Here is an 18,445-nt window from a genome sequence, read left to right as displayed (position 1 = left end):
GCTCCCATTCCTCTAAATCACTTCTCTTTACAAAGGTTGGTACCATTAAGCAAACTGTTCTTCTCTCATGAACTATCAGTTCCACCATAGTTCCTAATAGCTATCATTTAATGAGCATCTACTTTGTGCCAGACACTTTAACATATTATCTTGCTAATTAACATAGTGTGCAAGTGAGTCATTACCATCTCTGTGTTATAGATGAGGCACTCGGAATTGAGAAAAGTTATCTCCCCAAGGTCATACAGCTTATAAGTAGCAGTCATGATTTGAACCCAGATGGTCTGACTTCAAAGCCCATGCTTTTTCTGCTCTCTAATACTTCCTCTGGGATACTCAAAGAAGTGACCTGGAGTTCATCTAACCAAACTCTCCCATAGTGCAGAATTCCATTCTAGAAATTCCTGATCTGCTTGTAATCTCCAGTGACAGGGAGCTCATCACTATGCTGGAAACCCTTTCCATTGTTTGTCAGCTCTGTAACTATATCGTTCTCACCCAATCCCTATGAATTCCACTCTCTGCACCTAGCTCTGCTCTCTGGACACCTCAAAACAAATCTGATCCTTCTTCCATGGGGAAAAACTTGGGTATTAAAAACTACCAAAATATCATCCCACGTAAATCTTTTCTTCTCTAGCTGATATATTCAGCTCACCAGGGCACTCAGGTAAAAAGGAAGTTACTTTGTAGTTAAAACAAAACAAAAAGCCTACATCTGGGATCTAAAGACCTATCTCCCCATTTGTTTCCAGGACACCCATCTCTAATGATTATCACTTGATTCTCTCTGTCCATCTCTCTGGCTGCCCCTTGCCAGTCACTTTTCAGGCTCTTCCTCTTCAGCTGTGCCCTTTAAAGCTGGTGTTCTGAAGAGGTCTGTTCTTGCATGCCTCTCTCACTCTGTAACCTGTCACTGTGACCTCACACCACTCATGGCTAATGACTTCCAAATTGGGATCTTTAGCCTGGAGCACTCTCTTGCACGTCGGATCCACATGCCCAACTACTTTCCTGTCACATCCACCCAGTTGTCCCATAGGCTTCTCAGATTCAACGTCTCAAACTAAATATCAACCCAAACTAACTCACATGATCATATTCCCTTCCGACTACTTCAGTGGTCCCCTTCGAGGGAGGGGAGCCCAGAGACCCTTCCTTCCCCATCAACACTACAACCAGTGTGTTACTGAGTCTCATGGATTCTCCTTCCTTAGTATATCTCAGATCCATCATAATCACCATCACCTTTGTATAGGTCCCATTAATTTTTGACTGGACTGACTCACACTTCTACCAAAGTCTCACCCACCTTCTAGGTGGGAAGACTTATCCCATTGCCTGGCACGTAGACAGCGCTCACTAAACAACTATTTGGATGGCTCTCTTCTCCCTCATAAAACAAGAGGCCCTATCTCACAAGGATGTTGAGTATGAGGAAACTCCTAGCGCTGAACCTGGAGCCTGTTAGGTACTTAATAAATATTTGGTAAACTGGTACTTGAAGGCAGAAAAACAATGCCTATTTCTCCTTCTGCATTTCCCTCTAATTTAAGGCTGACACTCCAGTACAACTTAATACTTGCAGAACTTAAATGAACCAAAGAAAACCTCTTCAGATTATGTATGTTTTTCAGGTAACCAGTTAAAAATAAAGACTACAGCCATCTCTTCTCTCTTAATGAGCTTATAAGACAAAGCAGGTGAGCACAGCGGAAGAAGCACTCATCGTGGAGTCAAATACTTTAATTTGAATCCCACTTTTCTGGTATGTTTTTAAAAATAAAAACTAGAATGTTCTTAAATAACAAAACATTACACAAAAAAGCAAGGTCTCTGCTTTTCTGAAACAAATTTTTCTTTCAGCCTGTGAACCAGAACTCTGAAGTATTCTGTGGCACATTCTATTTAGCTGTAACAAATGTGTTCTTGAAGATGAGAAATCCCATCAGATTGAAACTTCAATGGTTAACATTCCCATAGAATCTGCAACAGATGACAGCAGCCAAGTTCCAATCTCTGCTCCAATGTATATGAGCAGAACATGTCAAAACCTAAATTAAAAGGATTCACTCGCTTTTTTAAAAAAACTAAATCCTTTTGTTGGCAGTCTCCCGCTGATGACATGCAACAATCTTTGCATATGAAATCGGCTAGTCCCCCACTATGCTAACTTTGTAGAAGTTCCAAAGCATTTATGGAGCAAGTGATCTATTTGGACTGACAATGCCAAGCTGGGACCTGAGCCCTGAATGAACTAAAATTACCAAAGCAAGAAGAACATGGATTTGGAAGCTATTTTCCCCAAGTGTGGGGTTTCTTCTAGTAGAGGGAGTGATAAAGAATGCTGAGTTTTTCCAGATGAACAAAGTTGAATGAAATTTCAATATCCCACTGCAGGTTTCTGTTCTGAAAAACAAGCATCTGTGACAGAGGCTCCTGTACCCCTTACTACTTCTCCCAAAGCATAAAAATGCACCTGTCTTCCCAAAGTTCATTAGTTCAACTTGTGCTGACTGCTGTGACCTATGTGCCAGGCACTGTGGATGCTGTAAGACAGACCCCTGTCCTGGAGGAGCTCACTTTCTGGCAAGAAGACAGGCATATTCATGACTAATCCAAACAAGGCATAAAAAGCTAAAGGAACAAGAAATGGGAAACAAAAGTTCCAAACCAGAAGAGCCAGAGGGCCAGACAGAGAATGCCTCTGAGGCCAGGTGCTTCTAACACCTCTTGTCCTTTCTATCACAGCCCTCAGAGTGTTGGACCACAAATGTCTGTCACATGTCTGCCTTTCCCTCTGGAAGGTGAGCTCCAGGTGGCCAGGGGCCCCAGGTCAGACAATGATTAATCCATCCTGGCTGGCTCAAAGGGTGTTCACCGAATGGCACAAAATACTGTGGTTCTAGGGGAAGGAAGAAGGGAGGTGGGGATGGAGAAGTAAGGTGGGGCTGGGGCCAGTCTGAGGAGGGCTATGAATGCCAGCCTAAGAAGCTGAAGCTTCATCCAGTAGGCAACAAGGAGCTACAGAAGGTTCTAAGGAGAGCAGTGAATTGACTATGACTGTATTTTAGCAGATTATCTGACAGCAATTTGGAAAATAGCTTGGAGACAGGATGATTGATTAAGAGGCTGCTGCACTGGTTTAGATGAGTAAGAGCTGATGCAGGCCTGAATTTGGGCAGTGGTAGTGGAGCTGGAAAGGAAAGAGTAAAAGATAAACTGCAAAGTCCATCTAGTATTGGTCCCTTTTCCGTGTTCCTCCAGAATCTGGCTTCTATGTCTATTTAGCACTTATGTCAAATGTCTTAGACTATAAACTCCTTGAGAATGGTGTCCATTTCTTCTTTACTCTGTCTCCCACAATAAGGATATATGGCAGTGGCTGAAAAGTTAACCCTTGTCTCCCTGGGCTGTGCTGACATTTCTATCCCAGTTTCTCGACATGTTGGTCATTGGTGCATCCATATATTACAGCACTGGGCCTAACACATAGGCAGTAGTAAAGAGACACTTGACAACAAAGAGAATTACACACCCAAATAATAAAACACAGCACAGGCACCTGGATAGAATGACATAGTATTTTAAGACCTTGAGTCTAGAGAAACCAGTTTTGGTACCCTAAAAATAAAAAAATTCAACACCATAAGCTCTAGTAGCAGGCTGGATTGCGGTTAGATAATGGTGAGCTCTCCAAAAGTCACTTTCGTAACCAGCTTGATAAATAAAGGAAAATGAGTAAGAGGAGACCACAGCTCAAAGGTGAACAAAGTCTTGAGCTATGTGGACCTTCCATGAGCTCCTTTGAGGTGATTTCCTCAGAAACGACAACTCAGTGGTGGGCAAGTTGTATGTGCTCTGTAGGAGGGAAGCCGGTAATGGAGGAAGTAGAACAGTGGGCTTGAAAACTCAGAAACTAAAACCGTCTACTGGCTCAAAAACTTGCCTTGAGCAGTAAGTGTCATGGTTTCTCCGTTTCCTTTTACTCCTTCCAAGCCATGCTGTGTAGCTGATGGGAACATCAGCTATTTTACAAGGGAGACTGCCAAGCAGGGGCTTGGCACTGGTAGACCTGTGTTCCAGTTCTGGCTTTACCATTTATTAGATGTGCAACTTCAGGCAAGTACCTAATGTCTCTGAGCCTTAGTGTCTTCATCTATAAAATGGAAATAATCATAGCAATATCTACCCACAGAGTCTCAGGGAGGACTAACAGAACCAATGCATAGGTATATAGCGAGGCAGTCAATAAAGGTTTTTCTTTGTCCTTAAACTAGAATTGGAACTTGATGAGAAAAGGGCCATACGTTAGAGTCTGACAAACAACCCAACCATGGTGTAGGCCACTATGTGCTAGAAAAATGTGAAGCCTCATAGCAGTTGGCTTTGACATTTCCTGGGTACAAGAAGAGGCACCTTTCAAGATAGCTCTGTCTTGAATCTGTGCACTGAGTCTGTGCAAATATTGAGTAAAGTAGCATACTCCTCACTGAAAGCCATAAAGTGGCTCTGAAATTACTTCTGACACCATGCTCTTGGTGCCAGAGTGGAATTAATTACTCATGGCTAATTGCACATAGAGCCACCTCTGCCTCCTCCTTGAGGGGCCTTCTCCTCATACTTGGTGTCACAGCACAGTGGTATTCACATCCCGGAGATGCCAAAAGATGAGCTCTTCAAGATGAAGTCATTGCAAGCAATTCTCAGAGCCACCAAGTAAAGTCAGATGGGGTTTCAAGACAAAAAGGAGAGTTCTGGATAAATGAATTTCCGAACCTCTCCTGGTCGTTCCACTCAGGTCTGCAGCCAAGACGGTGGTTCCAATTTAAAAATTAACCAACTGATTGGCATTTAAAATGTGGTCTAGCCAACCTCAAGTTTGTCATTTTTTTTTTTTTTTTTTAATCTCTAGTCCCAAGAAAAAAAATTGAAGAGAGGCAGGGAGAAATGGTGCTTTTAAACTTACTTTGCTCAAACTGATGCCATGCTGCTTCTTTGGATCTACTCTGCTCATTTCCAGATCTTGTTCAGACTTTTTTTTTTAAATAACCCCAGAGATTTACCAACATTTCAAGTTGGAGGATGAATAGTCTATGGCTTCAAGATTCATGGTTCTCAGGCCAACAGCTACATGTCTTACTTATAATGACTTACATCAATTTTAAAATCAGAGCTGATGCAGGCTGCCTTCTGCCTAAGTAGTCTCTCAACAGCATTTGAAGAGCCAAGCACAGTGTATATATGTTTGCTTTATGAAGGGATGGATGTTTTCTTTCTACCAAAAAGAAAATAGCCATTGTACCCTGAGACATACCACTGGCTCCCTCTGACATATACCACTTCCACTCTCCTAGGGCCCTTCCAGATCTAGGAGCATAAGACAACCATCAAGAAGCATGCTTTCTTTGCTTCCAGAAAAACAGGTGAGGTTACCACCTAGTTATAACTTTCTCAGGCCAATACTCTTGGGAAAGGAATTCCTAATCCCCTCCCTCAGGTAATTAAAAGCAATCAAACAAACAAAATAATAAGCTACAAAGATTTCTTTTTTCTACATCCTTCCCCTCACTCAATTTTTCTGGCTGCAAGTGTGTAGTGGTGGATGGGTCTACTACACTCCAGGGTTCAAGGGCTTGTTCAGGAGGTGATGAAGCCATAGCCTAGAAAAAAAAAGTCCCCAGTGCTGATTACTTTCTTCAGTTCCAGTTCTCCTTCCACTTGACGACTCCTGCAAACCTACTTCCAGAGACAATATATTGGTAGAAAGGAACTAGTCATGAGCCTGGGTTCCAGTCTACTGCCAACTTGCCACCGGGCCCTGGGCAAGTCACTTCCCCCTTTTGAGCCAGTTTCCTCATCTGCCACATTTAAATGTGATGCATTCTGGGTTCATCTGTCAGGCTAAAAGTCAGGAAGCAAAGGAACTTGGAAAAAGTAAGAAATGTCTCAAAATTGCCACATGTTAGCAATATCTTTGCTCAGTTCCTAACCCTTAGTCTTCTCCTAAAAGGGGAGGGCAAGGTGGCTTACTGTCTCTGCCCACACTTATGTACATCCTCCTTACCAGAGCTTTTAGCTGCTTCCCCAAAAGGAAGTGATACTTTCCTCTTACCTCCACGTCCATACTCAAGCCTCCTAGAACTAGCTGAGAAAGAGCGCCAGCTGCCTTCTCCTTACAAAGGAAAAGGTGCCTCAGCATGGCATAAAGAACGCTGGTATGTAAGATTGAAGGGTTGGCTTCTTGTCCTGTTACCAACTGACCCTCAGTACCATCATTTGTTAAGTGGCAATATGAGACTATCTGCTCTGCCTTTCTCTCAGAGTCTTGGGGAAGCATGGATGGAAAGCATGGTCTCAGCCTGACCTAGGAATTTTTCATGTCCCTCAGTTCTCACTCAGGGAGCCTTCTTGGAGATTCAGAAGCGATGCAGAGGTGGAGGGATGTCTGAAGGGCCTCTTCCTTCTTACCTCTGCCACCTGGTCAGGGAAGGGCAGGAGAGAGTGGCACCCAGAGCACTGAGGTTCAAGGCCTCCTCAACCTGTCCAGTGATGGCCTGAACGGGACGAGGATGTCAGAGCTTTCCTCTGTGAAGAGCGGCTCCCACTTAGAAGGGTCCAACAATATCTGCCTTGCCTTCTCACTCCAAGGAGGTAACCAAGGGCTTTAGAGGGAGAGAGACAAACAGCTTGAGAAACTTAAGGAGGCAGAAGGAACAGAGAGGAAAGGAACTGGGAGAGAGGTAAAGAGAAGGTGAGAGAGCGAGAGAGATGAAGATGCAAACAGGCGGTGAGAGAAAGGGAAAGTAAAGCAGGGAGCGAATACAGAGAAACAGAAACAAGAGGGCAGACAGAAACAGAGATGGAGACAGACTGACAGCGCGGGAGTGTTAGGGAACTGGGGAAGACAAAGGGGACCATTCTGTGTTTTTAACTGGTCTGGCCTTTTAGCGACACCCCGTCCCGGAAAGAAAAACCCAGGCGGCGGGAGGAGGAGGCTAGAGCAAGCAGTGGCTCCCCTGGCCCCCTCCGCCAAGCCGCCCGGCCCCTCCCCGGGTCCCAGCCCCCTCCCTTGTCCCACCGTCCCTCCTGGCCCGCTCGCTCACCTGCCAGCGCCAGGATCTGGGCCTTGTGGAGCAACAGCGCGCCCCAGTCCCGGGGGGCGCGCGGGGGGCTCTCGGGCCCGATGCCCAGCTCCTCCGGGCCCCGGTACACAGCGTACACCTTCTGGTTGTCAAAATCCAGCCGTGAGCGGGGGCTGAAGTCGCGCACGCACGACACGGGCAGCGCGTAGCAGACGTTGTCCTCCAGGAACCGCACAAAGGCGTACATGGTGGGCGCCAGGGGCGGGCCCCGGTCGGGCCGCTCAGCCCGCGGGGCGGGCGCGGAAGTGGGGACCCGGCAGGGGGTGCGAGTCGCGCAGCGGGGCTGGGGGGCGGAGGCGGCTCCCGAGGACCCGGGCTCCCCCCACTGTTATTGTTCCTTAAAGCACCGCTCTGCCAATCGGCTGCTCTCGCCTGGGCGCGGAAAAGGAGGGTGGGGGTGTTAAGGGGGGGCGGGGGGCGGATGAGTGGGTTTGGAAGCGCACCGCCACTCGCAAAGTCAGACCCGAGCAATCACAGCCGGAGCGCGATTCGAGTGGGGAGGGGAAAGGACAGAGACGTTGAATTGTAATAATAATAATAACAACAATAGCACTGCAGAAAATAATGCATTAACTAAAAGTCGAGCTGCGGCCAGGATTATTTTGCATCAACATCGCGCTGCAAAACAAATTGTATTGCAACAAAACTGCATTGCAAAGGAGACGAAGAATGTGAGAGAATGAAAGCGAGGAAGAGGGGTAATCTTGTTTGAATCTGAAAATGTAAACCTGTACTTGTAAGGGAGCAAATTTTTGGAGGGTTCAAGTTTAGCCAGCCACGCCTCTCCCTTCAGCCCCTTTATTTCCTCCTTTGCTTTATTTTTTGCAGAACTGCCAACTCCCGCTGTGGAGAGGGTCAGTCAGCCAGAAATGCTCCCCCCAGAGCTGCCAAACCAGTTCTGACCAGAACTGGGGCTTATCTGGGATTTCCAGTTGGACCAACTGGCTGGGACGGTGGAGGGTTTGTCCAGGACTACTCTCAGTCACAGGGAGCAGTGGTGCCTCTCACCCCTGTCCTCTTCTCCTGTTAAGGCATCCCCTTCACAGCAAGCCCATCTCTGCTCTGGGACTATTTGGAATGGAGCAGGGAGCGGAGGGGGGATCTGGGCAAGGCAGGCCCAGGGCTAGCTGTGCATTTCTGAAGCACTTTGAGGTGTTCAGGAATGGGATTCCGTGGAACAGCAGTCTTTGCTCTGTCCCCAGTATCACAGGCAGAAGAGAGCAGGAGGGGCTTGAGGTCCCCCAGACAAGGCATGAGCACCAGGCCAAAGAGGGCTGGCTGGGCTCTGCATTCATAGGAATCCCATCCCACATTAGAGGGGGTCAGCCCGCTCACATTGTTGCCTTTGAAAGGGTGTGCTTTGTTCATTATGGCTAATTATATTTCCATTGCTTAGCCCAGAACCTGGCACTTGGTAGGGGCTCAATGAATTTTGTGTGAATAATGATAACAACAATAATAAATCACATTCATTAGGCCGTCCATTCATTTATTCTTTCATTCATTCAACCCATATCCATTGAGTACTTACTACCTGCCAGGTTCTGGGCTAGGAGCAGGTGGAAGAGATGAATGGGTAGGACAAACAAACCCCTGGATTCCTGGGCCTTGCAGCATTACACTCAGAACTTGAGTCTCAGTTTTAGATTCCTGTGCCAATAATAGTTCTATATGAATAACACACCCTCCCTGTCCTTGCCATCCTTACAACCTGGTCTGGGAATATAAAAAAGAATATAAGTAATTATGTTATAGTGAGGGAAGTGTTCTCATAGATGAATGCTTAATGGAGGTGATGGACTCAACTGTTACATTTTTAAAGGCTTTTAAATGAACTCTGTCTATAAGAAAAAACAAAATAAATGTACCAAAATGTTAACAGTGATTTTGTTTTCCATTGCATTCTTGTTTATTTGTCTTTACTATTTTCCACAATGAGGAGGTATTGCTTCTATAATCAGAAAACGTTAAACATTATGAAAACAAAACACTGTGGTCACATTTCAAATCAACTGCACTAATGATGAAGCCACCCCCACCCCCCCCCCCAATCATTTCACTGTGGTTTGGCAAGTACATTATAAAGGTGAACCCCATCAACACACAACTCCCAGATTCAAATGTACAAGTCAGATCAAGATCCCTTACACCACTTCTGGAAAAAAGAGGAGTCACTCTGAGTTGTTCCAACAGATTTACCTTAATGATACAATTTCTTTGGACTGATCTTAAATAAGTTTTTATTTTAAGAATGCATTCCTAAGATGATCAAGGGGGAGAAATATATAGCAAGACCTCTGATAATTCACAAGATGGAGCATGCAGAGTTGGCCATGTTTAATGAAAATCCATGAAGCTCCAGACTATGTTTGCAAAATGATTTCAAGTAGTACAGTGGCTAACCACTTCTCTGTATCTAAATGAGGGTGACCCCAAAACACATTACCAGTCTCATCTCTCACTACCTTCCAGACACATCAAATTATTTTATATTTCCCAAGACGGCATTTTTTTTTTTTATCAGATCCTAAGCTTTTGTGCTTGCTCTGTCCTTATCCTGGGACATTCTTCCTCCCCAAGTGCATGATGACCTCAACTAATCTTGAAAACCAGCCTAAATGTCACCTCCTTTGTGAAGCCTTCCCCAACCACCCACTGCCCCAAGGCAGTCTCTTTCTACCGTTTTATCCCAGCACCTTTTATCTTCCCTTATTAGAATGAGAGCTCTTTGTGGCTAGACATATAGGCTATGTAACCTCAGCATTCCAGGTATCTACCACAGAGCTGGGGAGTAAATGCTTATAGAGAAAATGTATTAAAGAAAGATACAAAGAGCATGGATAACAAATCCCTAGCACAGTTTTTCTTGAAAGTCTGTCCCTCATTTTCAGAGTTGGAGCTGAATCCCAACTCTGTCTTTCCCATGTCCCATGAACAAAGGACAGAACATTGATTCCACTTCTTATAAGACTGACACATTTATGAACAGATTAAATATCACTGCATTCTCATGTTCAAACAAATTCTCTATCCAAGTCAGTGGGAATAATTTTCATAAGAACTCAGAAAGAAGAAAAGAACAAACAATAGACACAGATGCAAATAGAATAAACATAAAATTAAATACATTTGGCATGTAGGTACACAGAATGGATTCCAGGGAAGGAATGGCAGGCACAGAATGCTAAAAGACATACCCTTGTACAGTCTAAGGGCAACACAGAAATACCCAGAGATTCTGCTTCCTGTGGGACTCACATAGTAAATCTATTAACACAGCTTCCTGGAGAACTTACTATGTGTCATAGTGTATGTCTTCTGCCCAAGTGAAAACTGAGTCAGAGTACCTTCTCATTGACCTAGAGACCATAGCCCCATGCTTTATACAAACCAGAAACTCAAGATCTTAATGATTCATTGATTGGCAAGCAAAGATAGTTATACAATACAGATTTTAGACTTAGTTGGTAAAAATGTCAAGTTCAACCCAATCATGGTTGAATCCCCTCTTCAATATCTTGGTTAAATGGTCATCAGTATGCCTCTTAAATAGGTCTAATGTCAGGAAGTTCACTACCACCCATATCACCTCTTAACTTTTGTACACTCCTGACTATCAGAATAAAAGATCTTTCTTACCTCCATAGAGTCAGACTCTTTTACCTTATAGCTGCCATATTAGGTTCACCACCAAGAGTCATATGCCAGCCCTTCAGATATGGGAAAACTTGGGATCCCGTCTCCCTAGGATATCTTCTTTTCCCCCAGACATCTTTACTTCCTTCGCTTGTCTCTCCTCATATGACCTGGTTTCACTGATGATACTTGTGGTATCTACCTTTCAGTCAAAGCTTACTATAAACTATGTACCATTCCAGGCACTTTGTATACAGAATATCAGTTAATTTTCAAACCAAGCCCTTGCAGTGGATACTATCAATCCCCATTGTAGAATTAAGAAAATTGAGGCTTAGGGCAAACAGTTTGGCTCTGGGGAGCCCTGGAAGGTTTGTGGTCATATTTGCAGTTAAGACAGTTTGCTTTAGAAGTAGGGTGGGAGGGAAGGACTGGAAAGAAGGCAAAACTGGGGAGAGGAAGGCCTGTGATGAAGGATGGTTCTGTCTTCCCCACCCCCCTCTTTCTGTGGGCCAAATGTAATTTGCCTCTCATCCAAGTCATTTTAATGGAGCTGAAAATGTATACATCTGGGGCAGCTTTGCAACTACATCTCCATTGTGCTTTCCTGTTGGGTTTTGCAGAGACTTGAGTTAATGTCAAGCTCTTTAAGTTTAGCCAGCTGAAGCATGTTCAGTGGCAGCAGCAGGACTTATGTTTCATATTACTGCATGGAATTCTCAATGTATTTTGCAAAACTATTTTAAGGAGACCTTGTTTCTGTGAATGTTAAAAACAATTGGAGTGTGTCTTTTCAACCTTTCAACTAATAATTGACCATATTTTTTCATGATTTTGCCTTTTTTCCTACGATGTTTGATTTGACTTTTCTTTTTTTTTCTGGGCTATATTTATTTGCCCAGAAAAGTAACTTGCTGTGCTGTGAGCTCAGGGCCACTGTCTCCCTGGGTTGATTCAAGGAAGGAATCCACGGCAGGAGGATCTGAAGCTGCTGGGAGGCCTGTGGTAGGCATCACCCTGAGCTGTGTACTGCCATCCTAAAGCAGGGGCATCAGCCCAGCTCATCCGTGTGAACTCCTGATCGTGAATTCTGGTTGTGGTATTTTGGGCAGGGAAAGGGCAGAGCAGTGGAGAGGAGGAAGGAAGGAAACAGAGGTATTGCATGTTCAGCACAGGACTAAAGGCCAATGAACATTACCTGAATAACTTGTGCAGTACTGCTTAGAGGGAACATCAACTTTTCATGTAGGTGACAGTTTGGAGGGCCAAAGGCATATGGGGTTTGGAATCAGACCAGGGATTAACTCTTGACTCTGCTACATGTTTGTTGTGCCTTTGGGCAAGACAGTTAACTTTCTGGAGACTCAGTTTTCTCACTTGTCAAATGAGGCTATTAAAATAGCTAAACTGTGAGAGCATTGCAAGGGTTTTCAACCTCTCTGTTTGTCAGAATCATCCAGGGAACTTAAAAATTATCCCACTCCCAGGTCTTACTTTGATATATTTTAAATTTTTATCTCCCAGATTATTCTAACATGCAGACAGGATTGAGCATCTCTGCATTGGAAGATTTTAAGGTAACATGTCAGGTATATAGGAAATGTTCAATAAGCCATAGCTGCTACTATTTTCAGGAAAAATATATAGGGCTCTGACATGTCTGTACAACTTTGGACAAGCCACTTAACCTCTCTGAATAACAATTTCTTCATCTGAAAAATGATATAGTAATGTGAAAAGAAAGCAGTATATTAGTGACATTGGCACCAAATCCTGGCTCAAGCTCTTAACAACTGTGGGGCCATGGGTAAATTTCTTAATCTCTTCAAACCTCACTTTCTTCATGGGAATATCAGTACAACATCACAGGACTGATAGGAGGATTAAATGAGATAATCCATGTAAAATACTTGGCACAGTGCCTGGTACATGGTGCGTTCTCAGCAAATGATAGTTACTATTATTGTTATTATCGTAATTGTTATTATAGTTATTATTAACAAAGACTCTTAACCCCATGCTGACAGAGTAGGTGCCCAATAAATGTTTATTGAATGAAATTGAATCTGATAAGCTGAGCAACACCCATGATTATCCAACAAGCACCCTAGAACACTTCCATCCAAATGCCATTCCCTTTAAACCAGAGCCTGTTGGTACAGGTTCCTGTAGTCAAAGAATCTGTTAGTACTCAAAGTATTTTGTGAATCACTTTCTCAGTCCTTAGAAGCTCCACAAGAAAGCAATTTACACTATTTGATATTTGTACTTTGTTTTGACTCCACTTTCTTCTCTCTGGCCCCACACAGATCATAGACGTCTGTACGTGTGTTTGTCTCAGTGAATGTCTGCCTACAAAGTGAAGTTTGTGAAAAGGCCAGGCCTGTTTGAGGCAGGTCAACCCACTAGAATCAATGTTCCTTTGTTCAAAGGGACTATGATGGCAACACCACTTGCTCATTTGGGCATGACCTGTTCAGGATCATCCAGTGATTGGGACACAGGTATCCTGACTCCCAAATCAGATATTTGCCTGTACATTGCTCTTCCTATGATGCTAGACTTATGTCCTAAAAGCAAGACTCTACCACATCTTTATCATGTTATCCTGTCAAATCTCTCTTCTTGGTATCTAAGGCCCCCATGGCTTCATCCCATCCCACCTCTCCAACCTCAGCTTCCACTGATCTTGACTCACACTTCACCTACATCCAGGATGGGCTCCTCCATGTCTCCCACAATCATGAGGCTCACTCTTCTCTCCCTGCCTTTGGTCTTTGATTTTTCCCTGCCAGGAATGTCTCCTCCATCCTATCTGCTTCTTCTTATCCTACTAGCCCTTCAAATACCTGCAAAGTCTCTCTTCATTCATGATGCCTTCTCTGACGTCTCCTGGCCCCATTAATGCTCCTCTTCAAGTTCTTTTGATTTGTTTGTCCTGCAAATATATCAGAATACTGATATATTTGGAGTCACACAGATATCACTTCAAATCCCCATTCTTTCATTAATGACTATGTAACCTGTGATCTTAGGCTAGTTATTTAACCCCTCTAAACTTTAGTTTCCCAATCCATTTGTTCTGGTTTGCTAATGCTGCAGAATGCAAAACACCAGAGATGGATAGGCTTTTATAAAACGGGGGTTTATTTTGCTACACAGTTACAGTCTTCAGGCCACAAAGCGTCCAAGGTAACACACCAGCAATCGGGTACCTTCACCGGAGGACGGCCAATGGCGTCCGGAAAACCTCTGTTAGCTAGGAAGGCAGCCAGCATCCGCTCCAAAGCTCTGGTTTCAAAATGGCTTTCTCCCAGGACGTTCCTCTCCAGCAAGCTTGCTCCGCCTCAAAACATCACTCACAGCTGCACTCAGTTCCCTCTCTCTGAGTCAGCTCATTTACATGGCTCCACTGATCAAGGCCCACCCCGAATGGGCGGGGCCACGCCTCAGTAGGAACATCTCATCAAAACCATCACCCACAGCTGGGTGGGGCACATTCTGCCCCACAAGACCACAAAGATAATGGTATTTGGAAGACACAATACATTCAAACTGGCACACCATTCAATGGTGTGATAGTAATAGTATCTACCTCAAAGATCATTGTGTTGATTAAATAAGATAATGGAAGTATTCAACACATGGTAGCTATTGCCACTACTGTTTTTAGTAGTCATACATGATTGGAAAGTTGACTGCACAATTCACTGTTTTTTTCTCCAGTGGCAGATGGTATCATTTGTATACAATGCTTTCAAATTCACCATTTCTTCATGGCTGTCTTGCTCATCTCCCCAGGTAGAATACAGGGTTCTTGAGTGAAAGGAAGGCCACAGTAAGTAAGGTTTAATGGTATATTGCTCCCTTTCATGAAACCCCACAGTGAGGCAAATTAAGTATGTTCAAGAGCCTCCGAGGCTTAGGGACTTGCTTTAACCTGCAACAAACACTTGCCAAGACATTGTGTTTGGAGCCATTCATTCTTTCAAATTGGCTTTGTTTAGTGTTATCTTAGAAGAAATAAAATCTTATATGCATTGTGTAAAATGTAAAATGTAGAAGCCTTGCAACCTGAAGGCTTTTGAACATGCATCTTGGTTTGATGTTCCAATCAAGTAGACCACAGTCAAGTTCAACCACTCAGCTCTCAGCAATGTTCTGATCTCATGTGGGTCACACGAGGAGTTAATGAACACAGAGAATTTGAATCCAGGCATTTTACTCTAGCAATATACACCCTATATGAGCAACACAAAGCAAACAAATTCCCAATTTAAAGCCAAGAAGAAGTTCATGAATAGAAGAAATTGTCATATGGGAATGACATTCAAATTGCTTTTGAAAAAGAAAAAAATTGGGCAATCTTGGAAGAAAGCAACTTGCCTCATTTATGAATTTCAATTAGGGGCTAACTAGCTTTAGAAGCTGTCTGTCTTCCCTTATTAAATTAACCCATTCTGTCATTTTTCATTGGAAATGTCACTTCCTAAGGAAAACGCTCCCTGAATCTCTTTTCCTATCCCCCTCTGTAGAGTAGCTCAGGTCCCACATATATACTTCCACAGCTCATTATATTTCTCTTCATAGCATTTACTATAGTTTATAATTATATATTTTTTCTATTGATGTCTGTCTCTGCTCTGCCACTAGATAGAAAACTCCATTAGAGAGGGAACCTTATCTGTTTTCTTCACAGTTGTATTCCTAGCACCTAGACCAATGTCTGTCAATGGGAGACCCTAATCAATTGTATAATGAATGACTATTTGCCTAAGACATAGAGCCTGGAGCAGAGAAAAGCCCCCAAAGGCAAAAAGGGAGAGGTGTATTAAGGGCCTTCTTCTGTGTCTCTGAGTCTCACTCTCCTTTTATGAGTGTCTTTGTTTCTGGGCCCCCACCATGTCATGCCTGTTTCCTATGATCTAGCCCCAATACTGAGAAAAGCCCCCTTCCCAGTTTTCCCTTAGTACAACTAGAAAGTCTGACATTTTCAAAACACTTTTCAAAATATGAAAACAGAATAAAATAGAAATAATTTTTAAAAATTGCACACACAGCAAAAAATTAGTCAAGTTGACAATCACACACAATTGGCAGCTTCTAATACCATTAGTAATGCGATAGTATCAGGAACCTCACTGACACAGTCTATGGTTCTCCTAGGAAATAAGAAGGTGATTCTACTTTGTCCCACAAAACTTGAGTTCTTTCTTACCCTGCTATTGGCTCTAACCCCTTACTCAGTTAGGATGGTACAGCTTCATCCTAGTCCAGTGATGATTCCAACATTATTTGGGAGATGATAGAGCATCCTTCCTTCAAAGACTGCATGCTAGTTCTCTGGTCACCATTTCTGCTTATCCCAGCAAACTGTGGCTCAAAATGTCTGCCCTTCTCAGGTCCACAGAGGGCCAGAGCACTCCCTGAATTATCATTCACTCCTAGGCTTTTGTTTGATAATGCTGAGCTGCCATTCTTGGTTAGAGGCACAAAGGAAACATTCATGCGGAAGGTTAAGTCATCTCAGAGGTACACAGCAAACCCTGAACAATTCTGATTTTCTTGAGAATATCTCTTAACTCTGCCATTAATTCAATACAAAACCATAGAGATGGAAGGAGAAGGGATCTAAAAATTATTGATTTTCCTTATAGGAACTGTACTGGCTGTTTTATATATTAGCTCTTTTAATGTTTTCAAAGCACTTTGTGAGGTTGGAACTATTATTATCTCTATTTTTCTGATGAGGAAACTAAGACTTAGAGAGGTGATAGAAGTTATTTATAGTCACATGGAGAGACTTGAACCTAAATTTCTTTGATCCAAAGTGTTGTCTTTGAGGTTGTTTTGATGTAGACCTTATCTCAAAGTTTCCTGAGGCAAAAAGGAGTTAAATTGACTGTAGGATTTAATCCCTACTTCCCTTTTCCTAGAGGCTTGAATCTTGAAGCTAGAGGCTTGAGGGAGACCTCATTGGGAAAGTTCAATATCTATAGTTCCCAAGCCTCCATAGCTTGAGTAGCTATTAAGTCTACGAATACTGAAGATGTGACTACAATATCAATGGTTTCTTAGAGCGTGGCCTCCTTACACCAGAGACCATGAATTTCTCAAGCACTCTGAGCTCACCAACTGCTCGAGCAGATTTCTACAATGGTACATGCTCTGTTTATGCCCAGGAAGCTCCTCTAAGCTAGCAAAGAGGATCACAGAATTCCAGTCAGAGGTATCGCTGTGAGCAGTGTCTAAATAAAAAGTGTCTAAACCTCAGAAAGAGTTCTTTCTTACTCTGCTGTTGACTGGAGGAAACATAAACGTAAGCATAAGAATAATAGCAGTGAAACTTTATGGAATACTTACCCTTAGGCTTTAACTACATTTCTCATTTATTCCTTAAAACAACCCTGGGACGTAAGTGCTATAATTATTAGACTCATTTTAAAATTGAGGAAACTGAGGCATAGGGATGTTAGGCAATTTGGCAAATGTCACAAAGGAGTAAGTGCTGGAGCCAGGATTCAAACACAGACTTGACTCTAGAGCCCCAACCATGGACTTCTACCACATCTAGGGCTCCCCCTGAGTCTGACTTTTGCCTTAGTGAAGTGAATCTAGGCCCTTCTAGCTAGGATGGGAGGTGATGGGGCTTCCGTCTTCTAAGGGTCACATGGTGGTTCTGCAGGGATGTTCAGACCATCTCGATTTGGTCTAGGTGAGACTGTAACAGGCACTGATGTCCAGATCCCCAACAAGCACCTTGGAGTTCATTAACATTTTCATACTAGATCGTGATGAATGGGATTGTACTCTATTGAATCCATAATATAACTAAGGCTTTCTTATTTGTCTCAAAAGCACTTTCTTTACTTAGTAGCACAACAGGGACACTTTGTGCTGCCACCACCACCATCAACCCCCACCAAAACCAAACAAACAAACAAGCAAAAACAAATTCCTTGGCCTCTAAGTTTTAATTTTATGATGGGAAAATGACTGATATATACCACCCACATTATTTTTTTATTAGAGTAGCTGTGGGTTTACAGAACAAATGCATAAAATACAGGATTCCCATATACAGCCCTATTATTAACACCTTGCACTGGTGTGATACATTTGTTACAATTGATGAAAGCACATTTTTATAATTGTACTATTAACTATAATTCATGGTTTAACATAGTGTTCTCTGTTAGTGTTTTGCAGTACCATGGATTTTTAAAAAAATGATTATTTTAATAGCATATATACAACTTAAAATTTTCCTTTATAGCTACATTCAAATATATAATTAAGTGTTAATAATTACATTCATAATGTTGTGCTACTATCACCACCATCCATTACCAAAAATTTCCCATCATCCCAAATAGTAACTCTGTAAATTTTCTCTTAACTATGGATTCTCAACCCTCCCCACCCCCCACCCTTTCCCCTGGTAACCTATATTCCAGATTCTGACTCTCACGAGTTTCCTTGTTTCTAATTATTTATATTAATGCGATTATAAAATATTTGTCCTTTTGTGTCTGGCTTATTTCACACAACATAATGTCTCCAAGGTTCATCCATGTTGTCAAGCGTATTAGAACCTTATTCCTTTTTATGGCTGAATAATATTCCCTTGTATGTATATACCGAATTTTATGGATCTATTTATC

General features: G+C 42.9%; 2 protein-coding genes across 5 annotated transcripts in view; both read right to left on the bottom strand.

Annotated features, from left to right (window-relative positions):
• Positions 1 to 7,477, bottom strand: part of BEND5 (BEN domain containing 5) — a 53,206-nt gene extending 45,729 nt beyond the window's left edge. Inside the window, exon 1 of the mRNA XM_037827272.1 lies at positions 7,107 to 7,477. Within this exon, the coding sequence (XP_037683200.1) occupies positions 7,107 to 7,332 (226 nt within the window). The 5' untranslated portion in view covers positions 7,333 to 7,477. The remainder of the gene's footprint in view (positions 1 to 7,106) is intronic.
• Positions 1 to 18,445, bottom strand: part of AGBL4 (ATP/GTP binding protein like 4) — a 1,783,169-nt gene that overhangs the window by 302,795 nt on the left and 1,461,929 nt on the right. The gene's annotated exons all lie outside the window — the stretch shown is intronic.

This window comes from Choloepus didactylus, chromosome 2 (assembly GCF_015220235.1).
Source record: "Choloepus didactylus isolate mChoDid1 chromosome 2, mChoDid1.pri, whole genome shotgun sequence".
NCBI lineage: Eukaryota > Metazoa > Chordata > Mammalia > Pilosa > Megalonychidae > Choloepus > Choloepus didactylus.
Note: the sequence above shows the minus strand (reverse complement) of the source record. Positions and strands in the feature narration are given on the sequence as shown.